The 19,642-nt window shown below is 36.4% G+C and overlaps 1 protein-coding gene across 1 annotated transcript in view; it reads right to left on the bottom strand.

The window, feature by feature from the left end:
- Nucleotides 1-6,591, bottom strand: part of LOC103256854 (polypeptide N-acetylgalactosaminyltransferase-like 6) — a gene marked incomplete at its 3' end in the record, with an annotated part of 116,020 nt that extends 109,429 nt beyond the window's left edge. Inside the window, exon 1 of the mRNA XM_008054614.2 lies at nucleotides 6,486-6,591. Within this exon, the coding sequence (XP_008052805.2) occupies nucleotides 6,486-6,495 (10 nt within the window). The remainder of the gene's footprint in view (nucleotides 1-6,485) is intronic.
- Nucleotides 6,592-19,642: the final 13,051 nt, after the last annotated feature.

The following is a 19,642-nucleotide window of genomic DNA, read 5'->3' as shown; positions in this document are numbered from 1 at the left end:
AAGTGACTATATAAATAGCATTTATTGAGTATTACTAAAGACAGATAGTTTAATAATATAATTTAATTAACACTTAAATAACTATGTGATAGGTGCTTTCAGTAAGCCATATTTTACTAATGAGAAAAATAAGGATAATTAATCCCAAGCATACTTGCTCATGGGAAGTTGATATCTCTAAACAGAGATATTGTGAGTTTTTCAAGAAACAGTTACATTGAATTATTTTTAAAAGCTAGCATTATCTATATTTTTAATACAAACTGACTGCAGTTTAATAAATCTCCTGAGATATTTCTATACTGTTATTTTCACATTGTAAAATTGAAGGCATTTTTCTCTAGATAATTGCCACTCAACTTAATTTCAGCTAAGTTTTGTTCTATTTTTAGACATATGAACGATACATCTCAACAGAATACCCACCATCTTTTCATTTCCATTTTGCATTTGCATTACTATATGATGATTGTCTAAGGAAATATTCCATCAAAAGTTAATTTTAACCTAATGAATAATAATGGATGTTATTTTGGTAATACTTCCCAAAGTTGATCACTTCCCAACAAATCTTGTTATGGTATCTAATGAGACCACATCCTAAATGTACAAATTATATAGGGAACTAATAACAATAAACAGTGTTTCATTGTTGGTGGTAATAAAAACAATGCCAGATAATGTTTTTAGAAGACATGAGGCATCAATAAATAAAATATAACCAGAAGCCATTGTAGTTATAGCAAAATTACCCTTCTTTACTTTCTGAAGGCAACATAGTTAATTGCTCCCAAATGGTGCACTTTTTTGTTTTCCATTCTATTTAGCTGGCAATCTTGTTCAATTATATAGAATAAAGACATTTAAGAGGAACATGGTTCCAAAATCAGCACTAAAGTGAGAAGTTGTTTAAAGGAACTTAAGAAAGTCTACTGACAATCGTTTATAACATGGTAAATTCCCACCTCTCAAAATGGGTTTCAATGCATACCCCTTCAATGTTTTGCTATAGCAATTTGTAGCAATTAGTAAAAATCCTTAGTAGATACGATCACAAGACATAAGGGGGCATAAGAAGCAATCTTCAGAAGACAAAAACAGCAACTATGTAGAGTCAGGTTTCCACAACACTTTCCTAACGCAGCAGTGCCATTTTCAAAATGCCCAATGAAGTAATTCAAGACGATATTGTGACTTAATGCCTTAGACAAATGGTTATACTTAATGGAATCATAATTTTAACTCATTAAGCTAAACTACATATATGTATAAATATGGATCTAAATACAATTGCTGGAAAGAAAATTAAGCAAGGTAAAGGGATAGAGTGTGAATGAAGGGTCTATATCTACATATGTCAATATGGTGATTGGCAGGCTCTCCAATGCTGGTGGTATATGATCTGGGGACCTTAATGAATGGGCAAGTTAGTTTGTGAAGATATGAGTTAAAAGTGTTTAGGACAGCAGAAACAGCAAGTGAAAAATCTTGGAATATGCTTAGCAAATCTGAGGAAGAACAAGAAGGCCAATGCTGCTAGGAAAGACTGAACGCCAATAAATAGAAGACATCAGAGACATGGGTCATGGGACATGATCAAGTTGGATCATGGGACATGATCAAGTTGAGTCTTGGAGGTCAAAATAAACTTGTTTTTGAATAGGATTACCAGTCTTTGCAGGCATTTGAGCAGAGGACAGTGAAATGATCACACATTAGAAGATCACTCTGGATCCTGTTTGAAGAGCTTTGGGGCAGGGAAATCAGTTAAGAGACTCTGAAAATAGTTCAGGCAAGAGACCATGGTGTCAACACACAGTGAAGGCTCCTCCAACTATGTTGCATGTTTTTCAAGAGCCACTGTAGTTAATTTTTTTGTAATTTTCTTCTGGAGCTTGATACAGTATGTGACATATGGTGACATTTAAAAGTATTTTTTGAATTAGTAAGTGAATAACATGACAGAAGACTCAATAAAAATATTGGACCTTCCATCTTATAAGTATGATTAACTAAGACACATGAAAGTGGTGAAAATGGAGACAAAATTTCATAGACTTTTTGAGGTCTTCAGTGGAATGTATAGATTGATTGTATGATGTATAACCTGACACAAAGAAATAGGTCAGATAGAAGGGTTGAAAATAGCTTTTTTCACGTTTAGTTCACTCACATTTTAACACTCAAGCCAGTGTTTAATGCAGTGAAAATATTTGAGTTAAAATAAAATACTGGATAAAGATTTTTTCAAATTTTACAACTAAAAGTAAGTGCTTTCTAGAAATACAGATGAGTGGTATTAATGATTTCACAAAACACATGCACACCACACACACACACACACACACACACACACACAACACAACACACACACCACTCTTGATGGATTATTTAAAAATCTATGTTTTTGCCACTTAAAAAAGGATGTGATGAAAAAATAGGCAAATCACACATTAACTAAGAAACAGTTATCTACATCAATTGCATTTTTTCCTCAACCCCTAGCACAGATGATTAGATTCATAATGAAATGAAATACATAGACATAATTTACCTTTACTTCAGAAATATATTGTCATTTGAAAATATATGCATATGGAAAAACATCAGCTAGATAACTCTTGAACTGCTGTAATGATTATAGACAATGTATATTAAATAATAACTGATATAATTATATATTGTTTTATATTGCATACAAAGAATGTATATTTGAATTATTTTCATTCAACTTTTGTTAATAATGTGAATGAAGATAATCAAAGCATGGTTATCAATTTTGTGATAAAGTACAACTGAAAGGGATAGCTAAACTGTTGAAAGATGAAATTTAGTGTCAGTCAATTCTCAAAGGACATGAAATCAAATATCATGGAATGGCCTGTTTGACACTGGAAAATGCTGATTATCCCCTAATATACCAATAGGCTCAAGACAATCACAAAATTCTAATTTTTTGCGTTTATATACATGTGAAATTTAAAACTGAATCTAAAATTTTAAGGAACTGTGTAATTTAAAAATGATAATACACTGCAAAAGAAGAAGAGCAAGAATGTAGTTCTTTCTTGATGTGCCTCACCAGGTATCAAAAATTATAGTTATATACATAAGCGATTACGGTATCTGCAAAGGGATTTTTACTCACAGAGCAGAATTGAGAACTCAATTAAGAACAAAAATTAAAAAAAAATTAAAATGGAGTCAGCACTTGCGAGCAATAGAGGAAAAAATAAACTTTCTAATAAATGTTGCTATGAATTGATCAGGTTAAAAATTGGACCTCTAACATACATCATATAAAAATGAAGACCAAGTGGATTTAAGACCTAAATGTAAAAGGTAAAATTGTTGAGCTTTTAAAAGACAATAAAGAATATCAGTACACCTATTCTGAAAATAATCCTGAATTTGACTACATGAAAATGAAGAACTATTCATTAAACTGTACATAAAGAAATTTTTAAAAATTGTTTATAAAATGTGAGATATTTTCACCATATACAACAACAAAGGATATATTCCAAAATAAATTAAAGCACCCTAAGGAATAATAAGGAAGAGGAAAAAAATTGAAAATATTAAAAAAAAGATAGGAATTTTCCAAAGGGGAAGAACAAATGACTTATAAGCATAAAAAAAGATCATCCACATTAAAAATTAGTAATATGTAAATTTAAATGAAATAAGGGATTATTATATATCATTAAATTATGGGAGAAAAGATGATATCAAGTACTGATAAGGATGTAGAACAATGGGATTTTATTTCTCATTGACTGCCATGAAGTTGGTATGCCAGTTTTATAAAACAGTTTTTCATGACTTGATAAACTTGACATGCAATTCTACTATTAACCATGTACTCCAAGAAATTATAGTCTGTACCCCAGAACTATTATTACATTAGAGGATAATCACATTTCTTCAGTGTCAAATAGGCCATTCCATGATATTTTATTTCATGTCCTTTGAGAATCGATTGACATTAAATTTCATCTTTCTCATGTACGTAGCAGCGTTACACATGAGAATTGAAATCTGGTAACTACCCAAACGTCCACAAAGAGGAGAATGTTATGGAAAATTACACAGCAAATGGACCAACTATCTTTGCACAAATTGACAGAAATGAATCTCAAAAATAATTTTGAGTGACAGAAGTCACACAATATGATTTAATCTTTAGATAAAATGCTAAAACAGGCAAAATGTTACAATATTCGATTAAGAATAAATATACAGGTGGAAAAAAAACACAGAGAAAAGTAAGAGAGTACACTTAAAATTCAAGTTTTGGAGGGGACACAACGGTACAAATGATCCCTTTTCCTGACCTAGATACAGAATATATTTATATTTTTTTGACTCTCTACTTGCATGTGTATGTGCGTGTATGTATGTGTATATATACACATATGTTTCATTATACTGTTATTTATGATATATTTTACTACATAAAATAATAAATTTTAGTCCACTACATTGACATATATCTTCCAATGACTCATATAACATCTAGCATTTAAAAACACTTAAATTACACAAAGAATTTGTACTTAAAATTTGTCATATTACCAAACTTTTTTGTAGATCAATTTTCTTTGGTCCAGGTGAGGATGAGGATATACAAGCCATGCTTATCAGGAAGTGGAAAGGGTGGTGTGAAGTAGAAATAGACGCAAAGTACTGTGTTGTGTGTTCAAAATTCATTGGTGCAAGCAAGGAGTAGGCACACTAGGGCTTGTGAAAATAGCTTAAAGGGGGTAATAATGACATTTAACATTACCGCGTTTATATGTTCAAATATTTGGCCAGTTACTTTACATATATTACCTTACAGAAATCCTTGCAGAAATTCTGCAAAGTAGAATATTAGAATTCTTATAGAAATTCTATAAACTAGAATATCAGAAGCATAAATTGACTTATCACTTACACAGCTCATGTATGGAAAATCTAGGACTGGGACCTAGGTGTGTTTCTCTTCTGTTGTGCTCTTGTCATTACTCCATATTGCTCAACTAATACTCACTGCCAGACTGTGGGGTATAATGGCCTAGGATCTCTGAATCCAGCCCTGCAAATCATTAACTGTTTGTCCTTAAATAACAGTTAATGAACTCAGAGGAGCTCATTTCTTAAAATTGGGGATAATGATACCTATCTACTAGAATTGTTCAGTGGTTTAAATAAAATACACATGTAAAGCACTGAGTACAGAATACTATTCAATAAATTTTTGATTATGTTATTGTTAACTTTTGGCACCTTCAATGAGTAAAATTATAAGGATATCTCCAAATAACTTCAGCATCTGGGAGTTATAAAGGGAAACAGATGGTTTTATTAACATAGGGTCAGTCAAGCAAAGAGAGGTAAAAGAATTAGAAAAGTGAAGACGCTGGTAAGAAACTCACTTTCATGACCAATCATGGAATAATGGCCAAGGTGGAGAGATTATAAAACCTGAGAGAAATTAATTCTCTCAAAACAGGGAATATCTTTGGGACAAGCTGCTTTAATGACCTGGTGGTGTGGGGATGAGGTTATTTGAAGGAAAGGAATGAAAGCAGACTATAATTAGACCAGCCATATTTGACACAGATCAAGGAACAATTTATAACTCTAGTTGTCTTGTGGGGACGAATTATGGGGAAAGTTGACCAGGAGGCCCTCACATCTTGGCTACTCATAGTTCTGCTGCTAGTTTGACCTAGAACACAGTGATTCAGGGCCGCTCAGAAGACTCTACCGAACAGTAGCTGCCCTATTTCCGCAACATTTGCGCTATGCATAAAAAAGAACTCCTTTGAGGGCTTACTGTCATCTGTTATTCACTTTTACTAGATTTCTACTTATATACCCATCTGAACTCTTGCTTCCTAATTTTTCAGTCCTTCTAGAAGGACCTATTCTTTCCTGTTACTTTGTCCTGTAACTCTGTCCCAGAGTTGGAATTCAGCTACACATGACTGCACTACTTGATTCCCTTTAACCGCCTGTTTGTTTGTCCAAGTACTGCCAACCTCAGGTTCCCACGTGCTGTGATGCTCTGATTTGCTGTACCCGCTGCCAATGCCTGGAAACTGTGGTAAAAGCTAGAAACTTTGCATTGCCCATTAGATGCATTTTAGCTCTAATGAGTGCATTTTTTTTCAAGATAACATAATCTCCCAGGTCAGGTATCATTGATAAGTCCAAAAAGACCATTAAAAATTATTAAAAAGCAACTTGGAGTTATGAAGTACTATGAATCTCTAACATTTTAATGACCTCCACTACAGCTAGTATTGGAAAGCCTATTTATTATGATTTCTCTCTGAAATCTGAAGTCATTCTTGTTGTGTCCATTGGTGACCTCCAATATCCCCAGGTGACGCACTATCTGTGCGCAGAAGAAATACTAGTTAGAAAGCCTTTAAGTGACAAATGAGACACTGCAGTAAGTAAAGTAGCACTTTGGATGACACTGAACTTCATACCTGAGCGCATAGCCTCTTTCTGAATGCTTTCATAGTCATGCCAGTCCTTTCTTCTCAAACCATCTGTCCATGAATAGAATTGCCCATCTCCCAGGCCCAGTGGAAATGTCTGTGGAAAAGGAAAGCATTCAAGCATAAAAAGGAGGCATTTCCTTTTGCATGGTAGGTAAACACAGTCGGGCACATAATAGGCAATCAAAGAATATTTGTTGAATAAGTGATTCCTCTGAGTTTAATGAAAGCAAAGCTATTGCTAGTGACCAGATGAATACACATTTTAAAGGCTTTTTTGAACCTTGAAAATAAGAACATGCCTCTGTGACAAAACCTACCATTTCTTATTTTATTTCATCTAGATAGATTAATAATTTAGTGTGTTATTGCTAAATATAAACATCTAGTTTTTTTTCATTTTTGCCCTAGCTGTAAATATTGGTGAGAATATCAGTTTTGGTGTTAAATTGAATTAATTGTGTTTGGGATTCATACAGTTTTATTCACTTTGATCATGCATATTTGAATGGCTTTATGAAAATATTAGGCACCATTCATTGAATGCTCACTATGTGCCAAGTACTATGTTAAATATTCTGTGTATAGAAAATTGCTTCCGTTTATATAATAGGCTTGAGTTGTAATTCTTCATTTTTCTGCAAAGTAAGCTGGGCCTCAGAGAACTACAATAACTTGAATTCAGCCAGTTCTGTTAAGATCAGAATTATGATCTTAAGAAAGAACAAAATTGTGACCTTAATGACTATTAAATACAGTCTCCCATCTAGATTTCTGCTAAAGGATAGTACATGTTTACATTTAGAGTTGAAATTATTACCTACTCATCTGTAACTGCAGTCACAACACATACTGTATGCTTTTCCAAAACCCAATATGTTATAATATCAACTTGAAAATTATTTCTGTGTACATTGCTGAAGCTACTTCTTTTTTAATGGTGGTGATTTCTGGCAATAAGAAAGAAAATTTGTTTTAAGTAAAATTTTTCTTAACATTATTAATAGTCAATATAATATAATATAAATGTTTTCACACTCACAGACTATTTTTTCTTTTTATTCTGTTGTTTTTAGAATAAGTAATACATCGACTGGGCTCAGTGGCTCAGCCTGTAATCCCAGCACTTTGGGAGGCTGAGGCAAGTGGATTGCCTGAGCCCGAGGGTTTGAGACCCGCCCGGGTAAGTTGGCAAGACCTCGTCTCTACAATAAATCAAAAATTGGCCGGGTGTAGTAGCGCATGCCTGTAATTCCGGCTACTTGGAAGACTGAGGCGGAAGGATCGCCGGAGCCCAGCTGGGCGAGGCTGCGGTGGCCAGGAGTATGCCACTGCACTCCAGTCTGGGCAACAGAGTGAGACTCCAACTCAAAAAAAAAAAAAAGAAAAAGAAATAAGTAATACATCTATAGAATAAAGAAAAAAAATTTTAAAAAGTAGAAAAACAATTTAGGTTAAAAAATGAATAATTTCAGCGAGGTAATTTTATTCTAAGAACCCTTCCAAGACATATAAAAATGTCTTATTTCTTGGTAGACCATGCAGCCATTATGCTTATGAAAAATTATCTACCTTTAGCCCATCTTGATAGCTTATAAAAAATCCACTTTTGTTGAAAGGATAAAATTAGGGCATAATATTTTTCTAAGTAGTTAAAATCAGAGGAAAGATTTTCCATGTCAAGGGAATATAATTTACATATTTTAAGAATGTGTTGCTCATAATGTGGTGAACTCAGAAAAAAAAGCAATGAATATATTACAGTGATAGTAAGTTTATATAAAATATCAAAAATAATGACTATAAATTTGAAAAAGTCAGATGAAAAGAAAAAAGTTATGGAAAAATGGAAATATGCAATTTAAGGACTACATAGCTAACATTACAAAATGTCAAATATTTATTCTAAGTGATGTTGATCTTACAATGAAAGTTTTTTTCCACAACTCAGCTATGCATGGAACATTACACTTAACTAAATATAAAATACACAACCATGTTTTGTCACAGCCATTTACAGTGATAATTATGAGTACTGATGAAAGTCTCCTACCCTGATGTAGATAATACCAAGTACAAACATGACTGTCAGATTAAAATAGGTATTTCCAAAACAAATTTGACATGATACATGAAGATATTCTTGGGTAAACTCCATATGCAAAGATATCTCTAGCTATGGGGTATACCTCATTTCCTTAATTTTGATATATTTAAGGTAGATAATTCTTAGCAATTGGCACTACAGGCAGATTGAAAACAAAAGTTAATCTTCATGCTCTCCATAAAGCAAACAAAAGTACAGTAAAAATATCAGATGCATCAAGAAAGCAGATAGTTGAATTGACAAACTTGTAAGTGTCTGAGAACTACTGGAAAGGAAGCATATATTTTTGCCACTGAATTTTAAAAATATTTAAGATTGGGGTCATCAGGTATTCTGAGGGTGATGTTAAAGGCAAATAGAAAGAGATTACCTTTTTTTTTACAGTAATACAAGGGTAACTTGTTTCTTGTACAGTGCAAAAAGTTCAAAATGTAAATAAGATTATAGATAACAAAGAATAGGTCTAACACTCCCACATGACCTCAAATACCAACAGTTTTTAACTGTTTCTGGTTATAATTATTCTGATACTTTCCTGAAAATCCTAAATAATATGCTTAAAATTCCTCTTTCTAGAGTCATAATTTCACAAAAGTGATTGTCATGTTTCATAAAGGGCAATTAGACTCTCTTGAGTTCTCTTTCCAATACCAACAACAAGGTGATGACTGAGCGTTATCTAATGTATTCCCCACCCACAGAAGAGGGGAGTTTGAATGCAAGAACTATATTTCAGACTACTAGAAATAACTAGTGGGTTTAAAATGGTTAGTATAAAGATGCCAAGCTGCAGTGAACACCAGGGTCCCATGTCAGGCCATATTCCAAATCTGACTAACAAAGCCATTGTCCCTCATTGTCCAGAAAGCTGCTGGCCCAAAGACTGTACCCCTAGATGAGAGATAGATGAGAGATAGAGAATTGGGATCAATAGGAAAGGATATGGGAACTGGCTCCCAGGTCCACAGCCAGCAATGTCATGGGAAATACCCACTGGCAAGACCTTCCTACACATGGAATGCCACATCAGTACTTTCACTACTGCTTTCATAAGCATGACAGGAAGCCAAGGATTACCAGGCATTTCAGAGAGCATTCAACACAAAATTCAGAAGCCAAAAATAAATAAAAGGCATAGCAAACTCAAAAGGAGCAGATGCAATGCAAGTCACAGATGACAACTTCAAAACAAATCTAAATTTAATTTCCTCAAAGAGCTTTAAGAAAATACTCCTCCATAGAAAGAGGAATTTAAAAAGAAAGGAGCATTTAGAGAATCAGAGAAAGCTCTTGAAAAGTAAAAAATATGAGAGCAGGAAAAGAAGAACTGAGAGACAGTTTAGCAAATGTAGGTCAAAGCAACTCTACTAAAAAACAGAAAAACAAAAAAGTTGGTAGAGAAAAAAGAACATTGAAAGGAGGTACAAAATGGTTGCAAGCCCAGAGCTCTCTCAGTTTGACTGCACATTAGGGTGAATGCAACCCCAGAAAGACTGTCTCTGGAACAAATAGACCAACTTACTTATTTTCTATTTTTCTTTTAAAACATAATGAAAGGAGAGCCATAGTTCTCCCAAAGATATTAGGATAAACTAATAATACATATATAAAAAAACCAAGCAAATAAAAAAGCAGATCAATTGATAAGGCTACAAGAAAAAATTATAAAGGGGAGATGGGCAAGATGGTGACAGAGCTGGTCAGAGCATGAGGGTCTCTGCAAAAGTAAGTGTCCATAAAGATTATGCATGAGTGGGAGTGTGCTATTGGGTGAGTGAAAGTCTGTCTGAGGGAGACTCAGTTTCAAGCACCTGGGGCTCTCCTCTGTAGGTGACTGCAACCCACCACTGCCCTGAGATTGGAGCCCCCAGTGCCCAGGATCATTTGCTCTTCTTGGGAGTCTCTTGGGAGGAGGCAGCCGAGATCAGCTACTCCTCAGCACCTGGCACCTGGCCCATGTCACCACCTATGGCAATAGGCCAGGCACTAGCAGCAAGAACTGTGGAGAAGTCACGTTGAGGAAATCTGGAACTGAGCCCACCACTGCTAGTAAGGAGACGCTGATTGCCACCATTGTCTTTGCCCCAGACTGGACAGAGACCTGCATTGTCCCACTCAGCTCTGTCCAACTTCCAACCTTCGACTCAGAGACTATCTAGACACCCCTCTAGGATCAATGATTGGACACAGAGAGACAGATATCCCTTCCCCATGCTAGAACAGGCATAGACACATCTGATCTGAGTAGGAGACTTGGTAGCAGCAGCAGCAGCAGCAGCAGACAAGTTGGGTGAGTCTGGATCTGATTCATCCTCCTCCCACAGCAGTCTGAAGGCCATCTGACCCACACTGAGAGCAACCCCAATCAGCCTGCTCTGAGAGAGGAGAGGACAGATTGGAGACTGGAGCCACAACCTAATACGGTGGTAACCAAAAGCTGTGGCAGTGCTTGAGAAAGTAACCTGAAGTTCCAGAAACAGCAACAAAGGGAGCTCTTTTTTTTCCTTCCTTTCCATATTTGTTTATGCTTTCATACTTGCTTTGCTTTTGTTATTTTATTGTTTTTAAGATTTTCTGTTTGTGTATGGGTTTTGGATTTTTTTTTTTTTTTGAGTTGGAGCGTCATTTTGTCATCCAGGCTGGAGTGCAGTGTCACACTCATGGACACCGCAGTCTCAACTTGCTGGGCTCAGGAGATCCTTGCACCTCGGCCTTCTAAATAGCTGGAACTACAGGCATACACTACCATACCAGGCAATTTTTTTTTATGTATTGTAGAGATGAGGTCTCACCATGTCACCCAGTCTGGTCTCAAACCCGCAGGCTAAGGCAATCCTCTCACCTTGCCCTGCCAAAGTGCTGGGATTATAGGTGTGAGCCACCACACCTGGCTTGTATGGGTATTTTTGAGGGTGAGTACATCAACAGAATTTTTTTTTATTTGTATGATTTTTGTTTTTTTCTTCTTTTGTTTGTTTCATTGTTTATTCATTAGCTGGTGCGCCTGCTTGCTTTCCCTCTTCTTCAGCACTCTGTTCACCTACCTTTCATCTTCCTCCATCCTTTTTCCATTCATTTCATTTTTCTTATCACATTTTGCTTTGAGGGGCAAACATATACCCACACCACATGAATAGATTGTAAAGTAGTGGTGGGTTCCAGGAGGCCCACACACTTGTCAGTGGACACTGTGATGAGCAGAAATCTTCTGAATTACAGCTCCCCCATTAATCACATCTCAAAACTGCAAAAAGTAGTCCCACAGCACCCAGGCTGGCTTCAAAATTGAACAAACCCAGAGAATCTACCTAAGGAAGAATAGGAAATTGAGCAAACAGAAGTGAAAGTTACCCCCTCATCATTGGCCAACAAAATTAAAGGGGGAAAGTAGGAGGAAACCTTTTACAAATGAAGACAAACCAATGGAAAAGCACAGGTTCTGTACAGAACCTTGGGAAGCAGCAACTTATCATATTCAAACAATGAAGAGCCCCCAGAGTGACTGGTCTCAAATCACAAATCCAGATATCAATATTTAATACAAAGAATAAATTGAAATGAGGAGAGACATGAGGATAGAATGAAGAGATTGATAACTGAGATCATGGCAATAAAGAATACAATGATCAAAACAAATAACAAACTGATAAGCATGGAAAGCAGAATTAACCAAGCAGAAGAAAGAGTACCAGAGTGTGAGGATCAAAATATGAAAAACTCAAACTGTTAAAAATGTAGAATAGAAACTTTAAAAGATGGAACAAAGTCTCCAAGAGATATGTGATTATATCAAGAGGTCAAATCTAAGATTAATTGGAGTTCCTGAGGCAGATAGAGAGACAGAGACCACCCTGGAACAAATATTCCATAAAATTCTCCAAGAAAACTTCCCTTATCTCATCAGAGATATGACCATTCAAATGCAAGTGATTCACAGAGGGCCTGTAAGACATCAAACGAGAAGACCAACTCCTAGACTTATAGTAATTTGCTTACAGAAAGTAGGTATATGAAAAAATCCTAAAGGCAGTAAGAGAGATAGGTCACCCTACCTACTGGGGAGGAGCAAATAGAATAGAAACAAACTTATCTGCAGAAACACCATAGGCTACAAGAGACTGAAGTTCAATTTTCAAAGTTCTCAAAGATAAATAATGTCAACAAAATTTCCTACCCAGCTAAACTAAGCTTCATCCACAATGGAGATTTAAAATCCTTCCCAGACATTCAATCCCTAACAGTTCATGCTACTTCCAGACCAACTCTACAAGAAGCACTTAAGATAGTATTAAACACAGAAGAAACAATAAAAAAGAACAACCATGCCAAGGATGTGGTCAATCTTAGAGTACATTTCATGTTGTGAAAACACACAGAAATGAACTCAAAGATAAGAAAGCCAACAAACAAGTAAACAAACAAACAACAACAATAACAACAAACTTTATAAGTACCTCATTACAGTGATAAACGCTCACATATCCATAATTAGCCTGAATGTGAATGGACCAAATGCACCACTGAAAAGACATAGAATGCTAAACTGAATTAAAAAAAGAATGCAACAATATGCTGTCTCCAGGAGACCCATCTCACCAGAAAGAACATTCACAGATTCAAAGTAAGAGGATGGAAAACTAGCTTTCAGGCAAATGGGACACAAAAGAAAACCAAAGTTGCATTTTTAATATCAGAGAAAATATCCTTCAAGCTATCAAAAACTAAAAAATATATGGAAATTCACTATATAATGATAACGATTTCAATCCATCAACAGGAAATATCCATTTTAAACACATATGCACCCATTATAGGAGCATCAACTTTCATAAAGCAGCTTCTAGGTAAACTAAAAAAAAAAGTTACCTGTAACACTATCATAGTAGGGGAATTAAATACCCCACTAACAACCCTAGACAGATTATCAAGGCAAAAAATCAACAAGGTAATCTGGAGCCTCAACTTGAAGCTTAGTCAAACGGACTTAATGGACACCTACAGAACACCTCACCCAACAACCATGGAATATACATTCTACTCATCACAACATGAAATATACTCTAAGATTGACCACATCCTTGGCAATAAATCAATCACAAAGGAATTTCATAAGATTGAAATACTGCTATGCACCTTCTCAGACCACAGTAGAAAAGAAATAAATATCAGTGCCAACAAAGTTCCCCCAACACCCACAAAGACATGGACACTAAACAACATGATGCTGAATAACTCCTGGGTCAAAACAGAAATTAAAAGATTCCCAGAGACAAAAAGAAATGAAGAAACATCTTACCAAAATCTTTGGGATGCCATGAAAGCAGAAATAAGGGGAATTCATAGCTCTATGAATGAACAAGAAGGAAATGGAAAGATCACAAGTACATAGCCTAACAAATCACCTAAGGAAACTGGAAAAGCAAGACCACTAAACCATTACTTCAGCAGAAGATTCCAGATCACCAAAATAAAAGCCCAAATATGGGACACAGAAGACAAAAATATAATACAAAATATCAACAAAACAAAAAGCTGACTCTTGGAAAGGATAAACAAGATTGATGCAACTCTAGTCAGAATAACCAAGAAAAAGAGAAAAAGTCGAAAAAACACATTCATAAATGCAAAAGATCAAGTCACAACTGATCCTGAAGAAACACAAAAGATTATCAGATATTATTATGTACTCTTGTATAGACACCAACTCAAAAACCTAAGCTAAATGGAGGACTTTCTGACATCACACAACCTCCCAAGGTTGAAACGGAAAGAAATTGAGAAACTAAATAGACCAATAACAACCCAGGAAATTGACTTCATCATAAGAAAACAACCTACCAAAAAGAAAAAGTCCTACAAGATGGCTTTACGACAGAATACTTCAAAATATACAAGGAGGAGCTGATACCAGTCCCACTGAAAGTATTACAGGCAATGAAGAAGATGGAACTCTGCACAAATCATTTTATAAAACTAATGTCACATTGATTCCCAAATCAGGTAAAGATAAAGCAAAGAAAGAGATCTACAAGTCAATATCCTTGATGACCATAGAGGCAAACATTTTCAACAAGATTCTAGCAAACCAGATCCAACAATATATCTCAAAAATCATCCACCTGTCTATCTTCTCTCTTATGACCTGTGGGTTTCGGGTTTTGTTCAGGAATTGGATGCCAGTTACGATTTCCATGAGGGTATTTCCTTCCTTATCTAAGGTTCTTATGGTTTGAGGCTTTACTTTTAGGTCTCTGATCCATTTGGAGTTAACCTTTGTGCATGGGGATAGATAGGGGTCCTGTTTCAATCTTCTGCATGTGGTCAGCCAGTTTTCCCAGCACCATTTACTGAATAGGTTCTCCTTTCCCCAGTGGTAGGTGGTGGGGGCTTAGTTGAAGATGAGTTGGTTGAGAAATTGAGGTTTTGCTTCTGGAATCTCAATTCTATTCCATTGATCTATATGCCTGTTCCTGTACCAATACCAAACTGTTTTGATGATTGTAGCATTATAGTAAAGTTTGAAGTCTGGTAATGTGTTACCACCTGCTTTGTTTTTTTGTTTTTTTTGTTTTGCTGAAGATTGTTCTGGCTATTCTTGGACCTTATTAAACTGACAAGCTTCTGCAAAGCCAAAGAAACCATCAAGAGAGCAGGGAGACAGCCTACAGACTGGGAAAAAGTATTTGCCAACACCAGGTCTGACAAAGGCTTAACATCCTGTATCTACAAGGAACTCAAACATGCTAAAAAGAAAAAAACAAACAACCCCATTATAAAATGGGCAAAAGATATGAACAGACACTTCACAAAAGAAGACATCAGAGCAGCCAACAAACACATGAAGAAATGCTCAACCTCACTAATCATCACGGAGATGCAAATCAAAACCACACTGAGATACCACCTAACTCCAGTCAGAATGGCAATTATCAACAACTCAAAAAATAACAGCTGCTGAAGAGGGTGTGGTGAAAAGAGAACACTTCTACACTGTTGGTGGGAGTGTAAACTAGTGCAACCTCTGTGGAAAGCAGTGTGGCAATTCCTAAAAGTTCTAAAAATTGACCTTCCATATGACCCCGCAATCCCCCTACTGGGAATATACCCTGAAGAATTCAAATCACTCTATAAAAAAGATACCTACACATGTATGTTTATTGCAGCATTGTTCACAATAGCAAGAACCTGGAAACAACCATGCTGCCCATCAAAAGAGGACTGGATTTAAAAAATGTGGTACATATACACGATGGAATACTATGCAGCCATAAAAAAGAACAAAATCATGAATTTTGCAGCAACCTGGATGGAACCAGAGTCTATAATACTGAGTGACCTCTCACAGAAACAAAGATCCGAATATCACATGTTCTCACTCATATAATGGACCTTGAACATCCAATGTAATACTATAAGAAAATGACTGACGGTACAGGGAAACCTTGGGGTGGGGAGGGAGATGGGATTAACAGTAGAAAATATCTGTCTGGGGATGGGGAAACACCTCTTATCAACAGGGTGCCTGAATGAAACGTAATTGTATACCTAACCCTTAACTGTACCCCACAAAACCATAATAAAAAATATTTAAAAAAAAATCATCCACCAAAGACAAGTAGGCTTCACCTCTGTGAGTCAGGGCTGGTTCAACATCTGCAAGACCATAAATGTAATTAAATACATCAACAGATGTAAAAACCACGAGCCACATGATTATATCTTTAGATGTGGAAAAAAACTTTTGATAAAATGTAACATCCCCTCTTTATAAAAACCGTTGAACATTTAGGCCTAGGTGGATCATACTTCAAAATAGTAAGAGCCATCTATGATAAACCCACAGTCAATATACTGCCGAATAGACAGAAATTGGAAACATTTCCCCTGAAAACAGGAACAAGACATGGTTTCCCACTCTCACTGCTCCTGTTCAACATAGTGTTGAAAGTCCTAGCTAGAGCCATCAAACAAAAGAAGGAAATCAGGGGTATCCAAATAGGAAAAGAGGAAGTTAATTTATCCCTCTTTGCAGATGCCACGATCCTGTACCTTGAAAACCCAAGGTAATCTGTCAAAATCTTCTTACACTGATAAAGGGGTTTGGTAAAGTCTCAGGTATAAAATAAACATGCAAGAGACAGTTGCATTCCTATACACTAACAATAAACATCAAAATCCAAATAAAAAACATAATCCCATTCACTAGAGCCACACACACAAACACACACATACACATACACACAAAGAAATACCTTGGTATCTTACTAATCAGAGAAGTGAAAGGCCTTTACAAGGAAAACTAGGAAACATTGATCAAAGATACCAAAGATAACACACAAAAAAGGAAAAACATTCCATGCTCATGCATTGGAAGAATCAAGATTAAGACGTCCATCCAACTCAAGGCAATCTACAGATTTAATGAAATATCCTGTAAATTACCAGCAGCACTCTTCTCCGACCTGGAAACGACAATACAGAATTTTATAAGGAAATATAAACTACCACAAATAACCAAAACAATCCTCAGCAAAAGAAACAAAGTGGGAGGGATCACACTTCCAGACTTTGAAACTTTTTATAAGCCGGGCTCGGTGGCTCAGCCTGTAATCCCATGCTTTGGGAGGCTGAGGTGAGTGGATTGCCTGAGCCCATGGGTTCGAGACCCGCCTGGGCAACATGGCGAGATCTCATCTCTACAATAAATAAAAAAATAGCCGGACGTGGTAGCACGCGCCTGTAGTTCCAGGTACTTGGAAGGCTGAGGCGGAAGGATCACTGGAGCCCAGCAGGTCGAGGCTGCGGTGGCCAGAAGCATGCCACTGCCCTCCAGTCTGGGCGACAGAGTGAGACTCCAACTAAAAAAACAAAAACAAACAAACAAACAAACTTATTATAAGGGTATAATAATTAAAATAGCTTAATATAGGTATAAGAACAGGCATATAGACCAATGAAACAGGATAGAGATTTGGGGAATAAAACTTCAATCTCTCAACCAACTCCTCTTTGACAAAGCCTCCATTAACAATGGCTGGGGAGAGGTGAACTTATTCAGTAAATGGTGCTGGGAAAACTGGCTGACCACATGCAAAAGATAAAAACAAAACCCCTACCTATCATCATACACAAAAATAAACTCTAAATGGATCAAAGACCTAAACATAAAACCTCAAACTATAAGAATCTTAGAAAATGCAGGAGACACCCTTATTATTTATTTATTTATTTATTTATTTAGTGTTGGAGTCTCACTCCGTTGCCCAGACTGGAGTACAGTGGCCGCTCCTCGCCACCGCAGCCTCGACCTGCTGGGCTCCAGCGATCCTTCCACCTTAGCCTTCCAAGTAACTGGAACTACAGGCATGCGCTACCACACCTGGCTAATTTTTTGATTTATTGTAGAGATGAGTTCTCACCAAGTTGCCCAAGCGGGTCTTGAACCCACGGGCTCAGGCAATCCACTCACCTCAGCCTCCCAAGGCTCAGGATTATAGGCTGAGCCACTGAGCCCAGCTAGACACCCTTATTGAAATTGGAACTGGAAACCAATTCCTGAGAAAGACCCCAAATTCCCATGCCATAAGAGATACAATAGACACGTGGGACCTCATCAAACTGAAAAGCTCCTGAAAAGCAAAAGAAACCATCAAGAGAGTGGGGAGACAGTCTACAGAATGGGAAAAAATATTTGTCAATTTATATCTGACAAAGGCCTAACATCCAGGATCTACAAGGAAGTCAAACTTGCCAAAGAGAAAAACAAAAAACAGCCCTATTAAAAAGTGGGCAAAAAATATGAATAAATACTTCTCAAAAGAAGACATATGAGCAGCCAACAGATACTTGAAAAAATGCTCAGTCTCACTAATCATCAAAGAAATGCAAATTAAAACCACACCAAGATAATACCTAACTCCAGTCAGGATGGCCATCATCAATAACTCAAAAACAACAGATACTGGAGAGCATGCGAGAAAAAGGAAACACTTCTACTCTGTTGGTGGGAGTATAAACTAGTACAACCTCTGTGGAAAACAATTTGGTGATTCCTAAAAGATCTAAAAATCAACTATCCATACGACCTCACAATCCCTCTTCTGTGAATATACCTGGAGGAATTCAAATCACTTAATATAAAAGATACCTGCACACTTATGTTTATTGCAGCATTATTCACAATAGCAAAAACATGGAACTGATCATGCTACACATCGAAAGAGGACTGTACAAAGAAAATGTGGTAGATATGCACAATGGACTATTATGCAGCCATAAAGAAGGACAAAATTATGAACTTTGCAGCAACATGGATGGCTTCAAGTCTATAATACTGAGTGATCTATCACAGAACCAAAGAACTGAGTATTACATGTTCTCACTCACAAGTGGATCTTGAACAATCATCATAATACTAAGAAAGGGATTAGCAGTAGTAGGAAACTGCCAGTGGGAGGAGGGAGGTACACCTCATTAATAAGAGTACCTGACCTCAAACCAGGTGAAGTGGCGACCAAAGTGAGGCCAAAACTTTACCTACACAATACCATTTATATACCTAAACCTGAATTGCATCCTCCATCTGTAAAATAACATTTTTTTTAAAAAGAAGAAATTATAAAAAAAGAAAGTATAACCATAGCACATTGCTTGATTCAGGTATGAATAACCTAATCTGAATATTGGCTTAACGAAATTTGGTGCTATAGCTATACTGCAGGCTGAGGGAAAGAGTGGACAAAGTAGTTAAATAGATATTTTATGTAATAGAAAACAGTAGATAAAACAAAAATCAGAAAAAGGTGGGCACGGTGTTTCACTCCAGTAATAATCCTAGCACTTCAGGAAGCCGAGACAGGATTGCATGAGCCCAGGAGTCGAGACTAGCCTGGGCAACATAGCAAGACCTCATGTATACAATAATAGCAACAACAACAACAACAATAGAAAAGTTGAGCATGGTAGTTCATGTCTGTAGTCCTGACTATGGAAGAGGCTGAGGAGGAAGGAGATCGCCTGAGTCCAGGAGGGTGTAGCC

This window comes from Carlito syrichta, unplaced genomic scaffold (genome assembly GCF_000164805.1).
Source record: "Carlito syrichta isolate Samal-C Ts95f unplaced genomic scaffold, Tarsius_syrichta-2.0.1 Scaffold297035, whole genome shotgun sequence".
Taxonomy (NCBI): Eukaryota; Metazoa; Chordata; class Mammalia; order Primates; family Tarsiidae; genus Carlito; species Carlito syrichta.
Note: the sequence above shows the minus strand (reverse complement) of the source record. Positions and strands in the feature narration are given on the sequence as shown.